Source organism: Chanodichthys erythropterus, chromosome 15 (genome assembly GCF_024489055.1).
Source record: "Chanodichthys erythropterus isolate Z2021 chromosome 15, ASM2448905v1, whole genome shotgun sequence".
Taxonomy (NCBI): Eukaryota; Metazoa; Chordata; class Actinopteri; order Cypriniformes; family Xenocyprididae; genus Chanodichthys; species Chanodichthys erythropterus.
In genome coordinates, this window is record NC_090235.1 from 34,602,688 (window position 1) to 34,620,279 (window position 17,592).

General features: G+C 34.8%; 1 protein-coding gene across 1 annotated transcript; it reads right to left on the reverse strand.

Annotated features, from left to right (window-relative positions):
* Window positions 1-5,040: 5,040 nt before the first annotated feature.
* Window positions 5,041-16,777, reverse strand: serinc2 (serine incorporator 2). The gene is made up of 10 exons (XM_067411389.1): window positions 16,660-16,777; window positions 16,029-16,190; window positions 14,658-14,845; window positions 14,395-14,474; window positions 10,909-11,046; window positions 10,142-10,311; window positions 9,336-9,426; window positions 7,346-7,496; window positions 6,088-6,306; window positions 5,041-5,837 (listed from the first exon to the last, which is right to left on the reverse strand). Exons 1-10 carry the CDS (start codon window positions 16,696-16,698, stop codon window positions 5,699-5,701), a joined length of 1,377 nt encoding a protein of 458 aa, XP_067267490.1. The 5' UTR covers window positions 16,699-16,777; the 3' UTR covers window positions 5,041-5,698.
* Between the last annotated feature and the right edge of the window lie 815 nt (window positions 16,778-17,592).

Here is a 17,592-nt window from a genome sequence, read left to right on the forward strand (position 1 = left end):
CTAATATTGCATCTTTTGCATTTAATAATTTAATAATAATAATTAATAATAAATTAATAATAATTTTTGACTTTTCAGTCTGAATTATTTATTTATTTTATTATTATTATTATTTATTTTATTTATTTTATTTTTTTATTTTTTTTTTTGCTTGTTTTGCCTGTAAAAGAAAACTTGCCTAATAATTATGTAAACCTCAATATAAAGCATGTTTCATTCCCAGCCTTCAGGAACAACTATATATCACTTATAAATTAAATACAAAATTAATAGTAGTTATTAAGATTGATGTGGTTTGGAATTGGTAAAATGTGCCTGGAAAAAAAAATATGATCAGAAAATCAACTTGCATAATAATTATGCACGGAGTTTATGTAACATCCTCATCCTGTAAAATGTAACATTTTCTAAGATTATGTCATGTGTGTTTTCAGAGGCTAATGAAAGACTAATAAAGTAATACATATAGCATCATGTAAGCTCCACTGCACACTATTGTCTCTATCTGGTGCCGCAAACTGCCCCATGTTTCTATTGTTCTCACTTGACAAACCTTCCACACCTCTGCCTAATCTTCATTATTCTTTTATCATTATTCTTTTTTATTCAGCCATTATCAGCCTTTATTCTATCATTACATGGCTTGCCCATCCACATCGCTTTGATCCCAATATACATTAATTCACATAAAAAGTTTGGTCCCACTTTATATTTAGTGGCCTTAACTACTACTTACATCAAAAAATAAGTACAATGTACTTATTGTGTTCATATTGAATTGCAAAACACTTTTTCTGCTATTGAGGTGGGGTACGGGTAAGGTTAAGGAAAGCTTTGGTGGTATGGGTAGGTTTAAGGGTATGGGTAAGGTGTAAGGGATGGGTCAACAGTGTCATTATAAATGTAAGTACAGAAATTAATTAAAGATGTAATTACATGCAGGTGTTTTTAAAATATAAGTACAATGTAAAAACATGTATGTACACAATAAGTGCATTGTATCAAATCATTAATTTAAATGTAAGTACATAGTAGTTAAGGCCACTTAATATAAAGTGGGACCAAAAGTTTTTTTCTAGAAAACAAAACAAAACACTTTCTTATGAACTTACGTGAATTCCTTTGACAAAATATGTCATGATGAAATATAACTGCACCTGTGCAGCAGGTGCATTAGAGCTACAATTTCCATTAAGCTACATAATGTATACAATCAATACTACGCTTTTACTCAAAACTCACTTTAAACCACCACAGCAATAACTTCCAATTGCGATCTAATGTGGGTTTTGGTCATATGTTGTTGAAATATGTTATTTATATCCTTTTATATGCAGCTAATCGCTGCACCTGCTTAGCATTTCCTACACATTCTTCTGAAAATAACCAAAATCTTAATCATGTGTTTATTAGCTTCATGTTTCATGAAACATTTCTCTTGTTGTGAAATGAAACACACAGCGGAAGTGTAACGAGTTCATCATCGGAAGAGCATTTCATACTGACTTTAAAAGAGAGCCAGCCACTAAATGGCATTTCTAAAACATTTTTCATAATGTTTTTTTTTTTTTTTTTTGCCTTTCCCCTTGTGTAGTAACCACACTGTAGGTCCTAAAATGAGCTCCAATGGCCAACACAATGAACACCATTAGGAGCAATTACTGTTGTTATGGAGCAGGTGTAAACGGTTGCTGTTTTTCCAGCTACATAACCATGGCAGCCTCCCTACACACCACACTTGAGTCTCAGCGGCAGGGCAGCTGAACCTTTAATTACCCTGACAGCTAACACACAGATCAAGGCAGTTCAACAGGGTCCCTAGCCAGTGCATCATCCTCTATTTGAGTCAGTCCCTTAAGAGGGAGTTTGATATTGTGAAAAGCCTGTTTTGGGCCTTTAGCTTCCCATGCCGACATCATGGCAGCCACCTTACTCAAGCAGACAGACAGTCCCACTTTAGATTTTGTTGTGGTGTAGTTGCTAGTTATATAACAGAATTAGATTTGCCTACTGCTCCCTGGAGTGTGTGTATGTGTGTGTGTGTGCACTGCTGTGCTGACATAAAACCATCAGGAATAACGACAAGATAGACAGGGATATACCCGCAGTGGGACAGCCGGCGGGTGGAAAGTGAGAGAGAGCACAATTAGTGAGGTCACCGCAAAGTGATGCGTAAAGGGAAAAGGATTCCTTGGTGTAGCGCCCTCAGCCACGTCACACAATCCAGCGGTACACTTTAGGATTTCACTGTTACATCACTGGCAAATGACATTCTTCAAGGATAATGACATATTGCAACTTTGAATAGATGCAAGTTAAAATTATGTTTTAATTCCTTTTTTTCTTTTCTTAATTTTAAATCTAAAATAATAATAATAAAAACACAAGTAACCATATGCCTATATTCAAAGAGGCAATAAATGTCATATGGTATATACAAATATGCATAACAATGACTGTCCAGTATAAATACTCAGTTCGTGACCATGGACCACAAAACCACTCATATGGGTCAAATTTTTGAAACTGAGATTTATACATCATCTGAAAGCTGAATAGATTGCTTTCCATTGATGTAGGGTTTGTTAGGATAGGACGATATTTTTTTGAGATACAAGTATTTGAAAATCTGGAATCTGAGGGGGCAAAAAAATCAAAATATTGAGAAAAATCGCCTTTAAAGTTGTCCAAATGAAGTCCTTAGCAATGCATATCCACTCACAAAAATAAATTTATGATATATTTATGGTAGGAAATTTACAAAATATCTACATGGAACATGATCTTTAATTAATATCCTAATGATTTTTGGCATAAAAGAAAAATCGATAATTTTGACCCATACAATGTTTTGTTGGCTATTGTTACAAATATACCTGTGCGACTTATGACTGGTTTAGTGGTCCAGGGTCACATATATGCAGCAAATGGTAATTCATATATGCAGCAATTCAGTGTCCAAATGAAGAGTTTCGTTGCAAAACGAGATAACTGTAAAAATACAGCTAAGTAGCACATAAAACAAAATAATAACATGATAACATAATAATAAACATGTTTTGACAAAAATCTCGTTTTGCAACAAAACTCTTCAAATACTTCCGACCCACTAATTTTATTGCCAGGTATTTTATTTTAATGTGTTATTGGTTGAGGTTTTATTAATTGGTGCGATAATATTGTAGAGTTTTAACTTGTGGCAAATAAATCTTTTATCTGTGCACTTAAAGATATACAACTTGGTTCTCATTAGCAGGGCCGTGTACCATATTCATAATTTCATTTTAGGTCACACTTTATTTTACAGTGTCCTTGTTACACATTACATGTGTTTACCATTGTATTAACAGTAATACATGCAACTAACCCTAATCCTAAACCCTACTGTGAGTACATTTAATTAATATTACTCAGTACTTAAACATATAAATCACACTGTAATAAGGACACCTTACAGTAAAGTGTAACATACTTTTATATTCTAATTTCTGAATGTGAATTGCAGTAGCAAAAGCTGCAAACAGCAATGAAAGGGCCCTCGCACCGGTGGGCAATTTTCATTTAAGTACATAAATATGGGAGGACTACATCAGTCATTTGTATTTTCCACACTACCAGCTGGTGACGCTATGACTATCTAAATTTTGTCTCAATTGGGTCCCACCTTTCACTAGGCTCCAGCACCACCGCCTCGGGCAGCCTCTCGTGGTCTTCACTCCCGCGCTGCCCGAACTCCACAGCACCGCGATCCCCCTCAGCAGCGAGGGCTCTCCGACAGTATGTCCCTCCTCCCTCCTGGGTTTCAGCACCAATGTAACACTGTTTGTAAGTATGGGAAGAAGGAGGCGGGAACCGGCGAACGTTCAACAAAACTTTAATTCAAAATAAACAAATACAAAACGAAAGTAATGCCGGCAGACCCTCGCGGACGTCTGCCGGCCACACAAACGTAATAAAACATAAAATAAAGCCCAGGCCTGGTCCTCTCTCGTCCTTCACTGTCGTCGTTCCTCCTTTTAAGCTCCTCCGTGAGAGACTCAAGGCCGGTGCGCCTCACAGGTGGAGCTCGTTAACTCTCGCGCCGTTCCCTCACGGCTCTCGCCCGCAATGCTCGCCGCAGTGGTGTTGTTCTGGATAAACCTCTAGGAGGAGTTCATTAAAGTACGTCTGGAAATGGCAAAAACGGCAAAAATTTCCTGTTCCTGTTGGGTTTTCAGATTTTGCTCACAGGGAATTTTTTTTGTAGGTATTGGGCTGTTACATGTCAAATTTCATACTTCTACGTGAAACGTAGTGTCAGGGGCGCTTAATTGAAATAATTTTGCCACACTTAATTCTGAAACCCATATCAGACGTAAATTTTCACCACTTCGGACGCATGCAAAGTTTCATGGGTTTTCGAGCATGTTTAGGCCCTCAAAAATGCAATTCATTTCAGAGAAGAATTCACTAAGCAATTACAATAGGGTTCTAATAAACTGAAATTCAAATATATTTTTGCAAACATGATTTTTAAACAAGTAAAAAATAGTCAAGAATTTTAGTTTTGAAAAAATGTTAAAATGCCTTTTAAGTCTGAAGGTTTATAGGCCTTATGGACAGAGAGAATATCAGTACAATAGATGTAGTCTATAAAATTATTTTACTATTCACTATAAGAATTCACCCTTGAATCTATATGATATTCTGATCTCTAGACATCAGTGATGTTTTGTTCTTTTGATTTTGCCCATTTTATCATTTGCTAGATTAAAATTGCAAGTCTGATTGAAAAGTCATTGCAAAGCTCTCTTCATGATATGAAGTATCATTTATGGCTATAGCACAAACATTCTAGCTCTCTCCATAAGCTGAGTCTCATAGTCCTTATTATTATACAGGTTTGCCAAAGTCCGTAACTAGTTAGTGCCACTTGTTCAATAAAGAACCATTCAATAAACACTTTCTTCAGGTAAGGGAAGCGTACTTTTATAAGAACAACAGTTCCATCTAGAGGAAACAAGTTCCTGTATTACAGTAGCAGGCTAAGAATAACTGGATTGAAGAACCATAACTTCTTTTGTACATTTTTAATAATCAGTTGTATAAGAAAGAATAAAAGTACAAAACAGAAATAAGAACTTTTTGGTCAGGAGGAGTGTCATCATAAAGCTCATAAAATAAAGCTTTAAAACTGTAAATGGATTCAGTTCTTTAGAACATGTATTATCAAAATGCTATGTATAAGGCAATCTTCATTTTCCACTGAATATTCATCTTTGATTTGATCAAACGTAGTGCAATTTGTAACAAAGTTGGACCCAAAACAGATATAAAGGACAATAAAATAAATGTGTGATGTCAGAATATGTGAATTGAAGTATACATAAAAACTATACATAAAGAATTCTAGATCATTTTTTAAAACAGAAAGTGTTATACATAAAAGCACCCTATTTAACCATTACCTAGATCGAAGAATCATCTATGACAGGCTTTGAGGTGTATTGTGGGTACATTTGTAGAGGTTTGGTAAGGGTTTATGATTATGTAACAACAAAAATGTAAATTAAAAGTGTCTTGTGAAAGTTTACAAGTGTGCATAGTTCAAGAGCTCAGATTTTTTATTTTTTTTTTTAACTGTAATTTTCTGTATAAGTGATCTTAACATATAGTACATTGCTTCTTTATAAGGCCACTTGTAGAATCTTATGGGCGTTTAGCTGAAGTCTCGGTCGGCCAGGATTAGAGGAGCCACAAGGGTCCAGAGGTACAGTGCCAGTCCCAGCCAGCTCGAAGAAATCTTCACCCACACAGATGGCATAGTGGTTTTCATGGCTGCATAGTCTGTTTCAGGCCTGAGAAGGAAAGAGAAAAAGTAAAAATGTAAAGGAATAATTATCGCTCAATCCCCATTTTTTTTTTTTTTCATATTAACACTCAAGTCAAAAATACCATGGCAATGTAGAGTGAAACAGTTGGTTTTAAAAAGTAAAAACCCAATTTAATTTCTACAGAGGATTGTTTTGAAAGCCTATGGACAAAAACGAAAGAATAAAATACTGGGCAGTCACAGTTGTGCTGTTATAGGATAATCTAGACACTCACTGATACCAGTTGGTCAAGGTCATCATGATGTAGAGTGAGGCAAGGAAAAGAGAGAAATGGAAGAAGGAGTAGCTGTATGTGACGCCGTCTTCTTCGTTATCCACAGCTCGTCTCACGCCATCCTCAGAGACGCCCTCGCTGGTATCAGTGCTCGCAAGCCTCTGAACCTCCTCTGTCTGCATTAGCTTATTTACCTGGCTGTTGTTTGAGGAACGAATGCTAGAAAAAGAGAGGAAATGTGTAAAATGTGGCATAGTTATACATTTTACCTAAAAAAAAAAAAAAAAAAAAAAAAAAAAATCAAAATAAACCCAACTTAAATTTTAAATATGGCTGGCCGATATACTGAACATTTACAATATACTGAATATGATTTAATGCTGATATACACTGAAATTCAAAAGTTTGGATCTGACATTTATTTAAAAAAAATTTTTTTTAAGAAATTAAGACTTCTATTCAGCAAGGATGCATTAAATTGATCAAAAGTAGTAAAGATAGTAAAGATATTTATACCGTTACAAAAGATTTCTATTTCAAATAAATACTGTTCTTTTCAACTTTCTATTCATTAAAGAATCTTTTAAAAAAAAGTTTCAGTTTCCACAGAAATATTAAGCAGCACATCAGTTTTCAACATTGGTTAAAAAAAAAAAAAAAAGGAATGTTGCTTTTGTACCAACTCAGCTTATTTAAATGATTTCTGAAGGATCATGTGACATCTAAGACTGGAGTAATGGCTGCTGAAAATTCAGGCATAAACTACATTTTAAATTATATTAAAACAGAAAACAGTTACAGTAAATTAAATAATATTTCACAATATTACTGTAATTTTGGCCAAATAAATGCAGCCTTGGTGAGCATAAGCTTCTTTCAAACACATAAAAAATCGTAACGACCCCCAACTTTAAGCAGTAATGTAAAATAAACAAACAGCACGAATATAGCAATGATTTTAATGTGCCTTTTATTTGGTCATTGTGTTTCCTACAAATCCTGTCAGTAGACATGTAATGACCATGAGGGCTTTAAGATGAAGATGTTTTTATTTCATGTTATAATTTATTTGTAATCATTTATAAGCCATTTAAAAGCAAATACATCAGTACAGATATTTATTTGAATATAATAAAAAGATTAAAAATATTGAAATATTTTATATTAGATGTACTGCTCAGCGTTACTGGTATTCATTTAATTAATGGTATTAAATAGACCTTGCTAGCAGTGGTAAGGAAGATGGTTATAAGCTCACCTGGCATACAGTGTGCACAGGAGGAAGATGACCAAACCCACAATGCTCTGTGCATCCCACCACTGTGTATGGATACCGGGGGCACTGGTCGGAGTGGGTGCTGTCGGCCCGCCATTGACTAGACTCAACAGACTAGGGTTGCACTTACGATCTGTGCACAGAGAGAAAAAGAGATGAGTCATACGGGATTATTTATATTCATGAGGAAACAATAGCATACAGTAATACACTCATATTCAGTTATTAGTTCTACACATGCTAACTAGGCTATAACGCAATGATTTAGAGTTAATGATAGAGGGCCAAATAAATTGACATTTATGGGAATTTTTATACTGTGCTCCACAGTAAAAATGCTCCTTTAAAGTTTAATTGCATTAAACCCTATTACATTTGGCCTGGAGGTTGCTGAGGGATGTCATTTTTTCCATTCAAGCAGCTCCATGTGTTTGTGTATGTCTTATTTCCCAGCATTCACTTATGTAAACAAACAACTGGTGTCTGGAATTTTCAGATGTCTTTCCGAGAATTTCTTTGTTCTGGTATAGCTTAATCAAGCATGCAAATTCTTTCTTTGGTAATGGAAACATGTAGTGTGAGACAATTTTCATTGTAAACCAGCCAGTGACTTTTTTTTTTTTTTTTTTTATTATTATTGCTTGAAATTATTTCTTTCATTCAACAAGTAAGCATTTAGTTGATCAAAACCATTTTAATGATATAATAGATTACTATTTCAAATAAATGCAGTTCTCTTGAACTTTAAGAATCAAATAATCCTGAAAAAAATAATGAATTACAGCTGCCACAAACATTAAGCAGAACAACTATTTTTAAGATTGATAATAAGTAATGTTTCTTGAGCAGCAAAGCAGCATATCATAATGATTTCTGAAGGACCATGTGACACTGAAGACAGAAAATCTTTTTGAAATTGTAATAGTATTTCACAATATTAGTCTTTATTGTATTTCTGATCAAACAAATGCAGCTTTGACAACTAAGAGACTTTTCAAAAAACAAAAAAAAATTCTTACCAACCCCAACCTTTTGAATGGAAAGTCTATAAAATGAGTTTCTGCAAACCATCACTGAAATAGGTGTCTCTGAGATGGCCTACTAGACTTTGCTTGTCATTCATTTTGCACATTTTGGAAGGTAATGTTTTAAAGAGAGCAGTGGAAATTGACAGAACAGCAGAAATATATTACGAAAATATACAAAATATATAAGACAGGTCAGTTGTCTGCTTTTCTCTCCCCCACATTGCTTCTTGTTCACTCTATCTGTTTAAAAGTCATGGACTGATTACAATTTCTGGGCCAAAGCCTCCACTAGTCATTCTGATTGCACATTTAAGGTAAGCTTTTATAAACTCACGGTGCACAATACAATCTCTGGACACCAGTATTTTAACAATTCATAAAATATGAATCACTGTCTGGCCATCTGTTATTTCGGAATGGAGATAAAGTTTAGGAACATGATTTTTCAGTAGTTTCACAGCACAGCATAAGTGTATATTAGTATGTTTTTTTTTATTGGTTTAGGCATCTGATGAGAAACCGGAAACATTGACAAGTGACATCAGGCTTAACAAGCGGATAAAACAAACAAACAAAAATTGATAGATGCTGAATGTCACAACTATTTAAACATGATTTACTTTAATTTATGTAACCACCATAGATCGTTGTTCTGTTAAATGTTTATACAAAACCTGATCAATTAAATCTAAATATCTGCATCTGATTTACTCTGATTTCACTTTTTTTTTTATGTAAATCACATCAAATTTATCAGCTTTTTATCGTACATGTAAACACCTGATAGTGTTTTTTTCTGATACTTTATTTCAAAAAGAATGGTCAACATTCAGTAGGAACTAAGTTAATAATTCAGTCCAAACATCTATTAAAGTCAACAAAAGTGAAAGAGCATTAAAGAGGTTACTCTCGGTATGGACATTTGATCTGGTTGTGACACTTACTGGGGTTGTTACTCATAGCAGACCATGTGAGATACATGGTGTAGAGAGAGATGAGAGATGGTTGGAGCAGACCAGAGCTCGGCTGAACTTCCTGTAACACACACAATGCAAAATGTTCACTTTTTGACATACTAATCTAGCAGCACATTTTACTTTGTTTAAAACCCATTCAGACAATGTTTTGTTGCTTGCATGTAAAAACATGTGTCCACTGACGTGGATAGAGCGCAGCAGAGTGTTTTCAATTAATTCCTATAGAAGCCAAGCTTTATGTTCGATCACAGTGGATTGAGAAATTAACAGCGGACTGGAGAAAGTGTTGAGAGTGGTTGAGAGAGGGCGAGAACAACGAAAAGTTGAGAAATACTCTCAACTTGATGCAAAATGCCAGGTGGCAGCAAATATCTTTGAGGTTCAGGAAGTGATGTCTGTTTCAAACATTTAAAAATATGCAGACTGTGCTGGAGTTGATGCTGTATTTAGTACATAAAACACATTTTTTTTTTACACGTTGTATGCTTTGCAGTTGTTATATATAAGTTAAATATTGCAGTTTGGATGCTTTTTTGTGATTAAAATTACACGGTATATTAACTTTGGGCATTCAAAAAAAAAATTGCATCTAGCTATCAGTTATCAAGTGTATGAGTGATCATTATATTGTCTGTGTGTTAGGAAAAACAGGTTTAACGTTTTGAACGTAGTCTTGATGCTGCAGCTGATACGCACCTTTAGAGTGATAAAGAAATAGATAAAAGCAAGAAAAACAAGTGAGCACAAATGGATAAAATGAGCGTGGGAATGACCTGTACTTTTGGAAGAATGGCCACCACAGATACAACGATACAAAAGATGAGGTTGAGGCTGATGAAGACTTTGTGTTCTGTGCAGTCATCTGGCTGTGTGTAGAATACATAGAACAAAACCACAGCAGCAAAGGCACAGATATACTGCACCAATGTGAAAGAGAGCAGGGCTGTGGAAAAAAACACACATATTGTCAATATTTTTTTCTCAATATTCAGACTTCCCGGGTTCACTGAAGCAGAAGTCGTCATAGTTTGGTAAACTTCAATAGTGGTGAACTTAAATTACAACAAATATAATATCTGCATTCTCATTTGCTCCAATTGTAAAAGACATAAATGATGGTAGCATTTATATGACTTTACAAAAGAGATAAATAAAAAGTGAGATTGATTATGCTGGTTAGAATAAAGAGGTCAAATTTCCTGTCATTCCCTCAGCTGTTGTATTAGAAACACTCATGCTGCAGCGTTAACTAATGTTGTATTATTTAATGACAAAATAATATAACACAAAGTATAGTGCTAAAAATCACACTAATTAAAAAAAAAAAGAAAATATAAAATATAAAATCCTAGATTTATGATGTTGATGACTGTTGAAATGTGTCATTGGTCATTAAAAAAGTCCATTGCTTCTCATTGCTTTAGCTGGTTAGGACACAAGCTTAGATTAAATGCTTGTAACTATCATTTCACCTGCTGTCAGGTTTTACCTTTGTCATTTTTAATGCTTAGTCATGCAGAAACAATGTTGCTGAACATACCTGCATACCAGCATTTACTGTTCCCATTCTCTGCGTTCTCCACCCACTTTTGGTTCCAGGTGTGAGCAAAATCCACCAGCAGAATAAGCTGAATCAGAATGAAGATGAAGGACCCAATCACACCAAAGTAGTACCACACTGCAATAGACAAAATTTTGGTTTTACATCCATTCCTTTTAACCAACTGAACTGGCATGACTTTACCAGCCGTTCACAACAACTGAAAGTGACTTATCATTTTATGAAGATTGCACTCACAAAGAGCAATTTTTATTTAAAGAGATATTTTACAGCTAAGCATAACTAGAAGATTTTTTAAAAAGGTAATGAATTGAGAAAATTTTCCTTTTGACAAATAAGAGGTCATTGTACTATAAATACATCCTGTAAGTTTCAGAACTTCCTTGTTAGTCCAAAAAAACAAGTATTGAAACCTAGCTGCCAAAACGACCTGTTTTGGATTTTGTCACGTACTAGTGTGACGAAATACCGCCTCTGCAGAAGATCAAAGCCTATGTAACGACTGGATCGATCAAACACACAATTGTAAAAGTTAATCTTCACAACTCCTGACCCATGCAGACTCCTTGATGTCTGAGTTCCCCACTGAGAACTATCACCATTTGCTCCCCTCATACATTTCAAAGACGCTTGGGAGATAGTGCCTGCTCATGAAAGTACAGGCCACAGAAATCAGAAATGCAGTTCATAGAAATGGAATCCTTTCCACTAATTCATTGACAAATTTACTTAAAGGGGCGCTATGTAAGATTTTTACTTTAATAAAGTATAAAAATACCCCAATATGTTTGCAGATATTTAGGAAACATGCTAAGTTCACCTACTTGTTTCTCAGAAAAACAATGCTACAGCCAGATATTCTTTGAAATGTGTGTTCCATGTCAGAATGTCTGTCTTTGTTTTTGGTCTATGCGAAACCGCGTGCTGCCAGTTTATCCAATAGTATTTCGACATCACAGGTTGCCAGTTGGTGGAAAACACAGCGTATTGCAGTCATGGAAACCAGCAAACAAACTGGGTCAGAGATTCGCAGATTCTACCTGACCTAAAAAGCCTCTGCATCCACCTAAAAATCTCTATGAATGACAGCATATTAAAGCACAGATAAATCAACTCATCAGCTTACAGTGTGTAAGTCTCCTCAGCTTTCATTGTCAATTGCGCTCCCTCTTGTTGAGTGCCAAGCTGGCCACCCGCGTCTTTGAAAGAGGGGGCGGGGCAAACAATATTTTGAATTTGAAGTGCAGTACCTATTTCGACCACTGGGTGTCATTCCTACATAGAGCCCCTTTAATGAACATGCATTTTCCCAATACATTTTGTGTATTATTATTGTCTGTATAATGCTCTTGTATATATTGTATAGTGTTATGCAGGCCTGATGATAGAAATACTAGATAATGTAGCCAAGGTGTGACCTCTGTGGAACTTAAAAACCAACACAAAGTTCCCTCCTAGTTCTTGCTGCTTCTACTGATTGCCGTTCATGTGAGACCTCAACTGGCCCCAAAGCCGGCGCAGCCGCGCTGGCAGTCCTCATTCACTTCAAGCCATGCGCAACTTTCTTGACCACAGAGTCAAATTAACAACACAAGTTCATCGTCATTTCTTCATTCAATGCGGAAGATATTAATAACAACTTCAACACACTTGGACTGGACCATCAAAAATTTCACCCAAGACTGCATATCCGGATGCACTTCAACAGCTAAGGTATTTGCAAGTATCATACATTTGACCACTAAACGGCGATTTAGTATTAAGCCGTGAACCCTTTTGTTAACAAATGTGCTTTATAGTGAAAAACTGATGGTTCTTCCAGCTCGTTAAATGACTCTTTTCATAGCTCCATTCCTCTGTTATGCTATGGTTTAATTCACTCCCACTTTCTCATTTCCTATGTATGTGTGATTTGTGTGTATGCATGTTTAGTTATGTGTTTGTGATTTATTTAAAACTTTTGTGCACATTCTCGCAAGTTGATTCTGATCTGCTTATCAACCAATGTCAATTTAACTGATCACAGCTACATGCTAAGAAAGCATTATATATCTGTGGCCACAGAAAATATCCTTTCTGAAGAGTTGATAGACGATCAATACTGAGTGTTCACTGGCTGAACAGATTAATTGATTGTAATATCAATTCAGCTACATGAAGTTAATCTGATTAACTGATCCAAATATTTAGAATTAATTATAATGAGTTATGATTATTCACATTTCCCTTTTGAGCATATTTTCTATACCTACTTCTACGTCATTGCCTCTTTAGCCCCACCCACCAATTTGCACGTCAATGTAGGATTACTCCAGCAACAAAATTATAGAGATGCCTCTGAGGATTACAAGATGCTTTGAAGTGCCAAGTTGTGGAAAAACACAGTATTTGCATTGCCATTCTTGTGATCTTAACATTAAGAAAGCATGAATGAACTTTATTTTTAACAAAGTTCCAGGTCATGTAAGTAAGACACTGTTCATCTGTTTATTTTGCTTCATTTTTTGGGAGATTTGTTTTTAAATAATGACAAACTCTGGTACATTCGTTCATAATTCCGTTAACACATAATACTGCAAGTTATCCCATCAGCTATAACTGTGGTAACTCCAATTACACCAGGACTTATAGAGGAAAAATAAATGTAATATACATACAGTGTTTAAACTATGTAATAAGATATTTTCAACATCTGAAGTTCCACAAGTTTAATGGCAGGAACGTTGAAAATTATTTTAATGTACAAAACAGTTACCCAATCATAGCAGTGGCTGTTTTCTTTAAAGTCTATCGGCACTCCTATCAAAACGGAGTGTTTGAAATAGAGGATCAAAAAAAGCATAAAAACTTTTAAATTAGGAAGCTTTTTTAAGTAAAAATCTTGATAACATTAAAGTGGACATTATACATTTTTTAAAAAATAATGCAGTTCATGACCCCTTTAAGATTTTTAATCATAAAGATTTATGATTATGATTACTACACTGACTTTTTTGGAGTATGGAAATAAAGGTTATAATATTACAAAAAAATCATTATAAAATTTACTTGTATATGTATGGGATTCTACAAATATTTTAAATGTTCACGTAAACAAAAGTGCAACATTAGATACAAAGGTGGTCATTCACTGTAGTCTGTGACCAGGAAGCATTAGTGTTTACTCTGTAAATGTGATGTGGTCACATGGGTATCTATCAGGCATAAATACTGAATGCTTAGATTCCCATCTGTTTTATATGAGACACTGTTATTCCCCCTGGAAACTATGGAGCGCTGAAAAAACCTAGGTAGCTATGAATATCAATAAAGAGTGATTGATCCTTAATAGAATTACACCGGCCATTTGCCATAACTTGTAATGAGTGGGAAAATGTTTGTGAAAATTACCATAACACAAACAGAAAAAACTTTTTTCATGTAATTAATGTAATTAATTATTTTCATATTTATTAGCTTACATACCCGTGTTGAATGCCCCATCTGGAATGAAGAAAGCTCCCACAGTAAGAGCAACCAAAATCAAGAACTTGAAGAACCAGAAACTGGAGAAAACAGTCACATTGTAATGGGACATTATGCAAGACTTCCTAGACAAAGTAAAACTATTGTGCAAAAAAGGAATTTTCCATATATCAAAGAAACCCAGCTTTCAACAGCAGAGGGCAACACTTGTAAGAAAGATTTTATGAGAATGCCAGCTGGAACAGCAAATAATAAAAATATACCCGTTTTGAATTGCAGCTCGTGGATCCTTGCTGCTTCTCACACGGATCATGATGATGGAGAAGAGGAAGAAGAAACAGGCCATGGCAAAGCACATCCTGTAGACTGACTTGTAGCCAACAATGACCTCACAGTTCACTTTCCCTTCAATTCCGGGTATAGAAGAGCCTCCTTCACAAAAACCAGGAATCTGTTGATAAATTCATACCACAATGTCTGCAGTTTTACACAGGGATCAAAGAACATAATATTTGAAATGCCTTTTTAACATCTTACTAACATACTGTGGGTGTTTATACATTCTCAAAAAAAAAAAAAAAGTTAATGAACAGCACAAATATTTCACATTTAAGATAATGAATAATGTATAACCCACATACTGCCAACAGAATGTCTCAGCTGCCTCTCATAAGCTTGGTGTGTTTTTATAAGGCTACTAAAGTAAAGTAAACTAGTGTTACCATATATATATATATATATATATATATATATATATATATATATATATATATATATATATATATATATATATATATATATGTGTAATATTAGAGATAGATAGATAGATAGATAGATAGATAGATAGATAGATAGATAGATCTATCTCTAATATTATATACATATACATACATACACACACTGCCCTATAAAAGTTTGGAAACACCCCAGCAATAATTTTCATTTTGATTACATAATAATGGCAATATATACATGTCAAAGTCAGACATGCCCCTTTGCCAGCTGTGATGTCTGGTTACTGGTTTAAACTTGGCCCAGGTTTGTAAAAGATTTTTGGGTCAGCACTCCTTAATAGCTTCAACAATTGATTGCCAATTAAGTTTAGAATACAATGAACCAATTAGAACCCAGTTTAGGTCAGAAATTTTAAGTTTTTGTTAACAAATACAAAAATGTGATTTTTATGTATTTGTAAATGATAAAATTAACATTAACAAAGTATTGTTCATTCCTAGTTCATGTTAACAAAAAAGTTAACTAATGTTTACCTTACCTTACCTAAGTGTATAATTATAATTATATATATATATTATATATATATATATTATATATATATATATATAAAATTTTACATCATAGATTTGTGTTTATTTTATTTTATAAAACATACTCAATGTGGTCTTAGATTAAAATGCCCCCAAATTTTAACTTCATGGGGCAAATATTGCCCTTTACTAAAACAATTTCTGACACTGGTCTATATCTTTTCATTGTTTTTAAAGAGTGGAATGCAGAGAGAGGAAATTGGGTCAGAACACGACACAGGCCAGATTCAAACTGGCATCCTCATGAGCTCACCAGCTATGCTGTGAGCCCATGCACTACCTGTACAACGACACCAGCGGTCTGTGTACCTTCTTTAGCTGTGTCTCCATGCCTGGCAGGATCATGATGATGGACACTATTGTGCCCAGCAGCAGGAAAAAGGAGAAGGCCAGGCGGGTCACAGTGGAGTTGTATGTAGAAGGGCAACATCCTGATAAAAGACATGGCGCAGAGCCGCAAAGACAGGACGCCTACAGGACAAGAAAACCCACTTAACACAGCAAATACACGCAATTTCCAGTCATTCAGGGGGGACAACGTAATATGTCAACTATATGAGTAGCATTGGCCTGTATGGATACATTTTTTTCAGTTGTACTGGTAAAATGGAAATGTGTGATCTGAAAAGGAACGAGTAAAATCAAACGCGCGTGAAAAGCTCGTGACGAAAAGTTAAACATGGTTTTTAAAGTTTTGAGAAAATAAATAGAAACGGCTGGATAGCTAGATGTCGTTAGTGATATCCACCTATCCAGCCATTTCTTTATGTTTTCTCAAAACCTAATAGGTTATATATGTAAACAAAACAAGGAAATAGCCTCCAACACCCCTCTATGAATAAGACGTTTTTTGTAAAATGCGTTGCTGTCTTTACCCGTCGACGTTTGACAACATAAAGTGAGAAAAATACTCCAGTTTAAAACATTTTTTTGGACTTACGCAGCTCGCCAGCGAACACAAGGCCATACACGCACCCATGATGACGGAGAAAAAAACGAAACTAAAGCAAAAACACGGAAGTCAATCTTTCCTCCTCATTCTGGTTACTTATAAATAACTCTAAAAAGTGAGCAGTGATTGGCTGGGAGACACATCGCAAAACTATTGGACCAATCAGACGACAGTACAGAATAATCGCTGATGTAACAAATCAGATGTAACTAAGCGTAGTAACTGTGCGATGCGGTTGGGTTTGAAAAGACTCCGACTCAGCTCAGTTTATAGAATTGCATTATATTCATATGACGTATTTATTAAAGCAACCTATGATATTAGTACAGCTCTCTGACTTATGATGCACTCTAGATGGCGCAAAATCCCATAATATGTATTGTGATGCAAAGGTTTTGTAATTGCAATACTATTCAAACTAAACACAAACCTTCACAATGCATAGGGGGAAATTTGGGGAGGATCCCCTTAAGAACAGCGTATTTACTGTTAAATTGTAACATATAGCCTACGTTTACTGGATGTAACATTTATTGTTTATAGAGCACAAGATTTTAAAAAAATCTACGTAAAGGGATAGTTCACCCAAAAATGAAAATTCTGTCATAATTTACTCACCCTCAGGTTGTTCCAAACCTGTATACATTTCTTTGTTCCGTTGAACATAAAAAAAAAAAAAAAAAAAAAAAAAAAGATATTATGAAGAACGTGGGGAACTGAACAGTTCTGGGACACCATTGACTTCCGTAGTTTTTTTTTTTTTTTTTTCTACTATGGAATCAATGGTGCCCCAAAACGGCCTACTTACAAACGTTCTTCAAAATATTTTCCTTTGTGTTCAGCAGAACAAAGAAATGTATACAGATCTGGAACTTTAGTATGAGTAAATGATGGCAGAATTTTCATTTTTGGGTGAACTAT

What these genes read in the sequence shown, in the direction of transcription:
- serinc2 (XM_067411389.1), bottom strand. Translation starts at nt 16,698, where the DNA reads ATGGGTGCGTGTATGGCCTTGTGTTCGCTGGCGAGCTGC. An exon ending in AGATGGGGCATTCAACACGG is followed by an intron (nt 11,047 to 14,394) that starts GTATGTAAGCTA and finishes TGTCTATTGCAG; the next exon opens with TGTGGTACTACTTTGGTGTG. An exon ending in ACCTTGACCAACTGGTATCA is followed by an intron (nt 5,838 to 6,087) that starts GTGAGTGTCTAG and finishes TTTCCTTCTCAG; the next exon opens with GCCTGAAACAGACTATGCAG.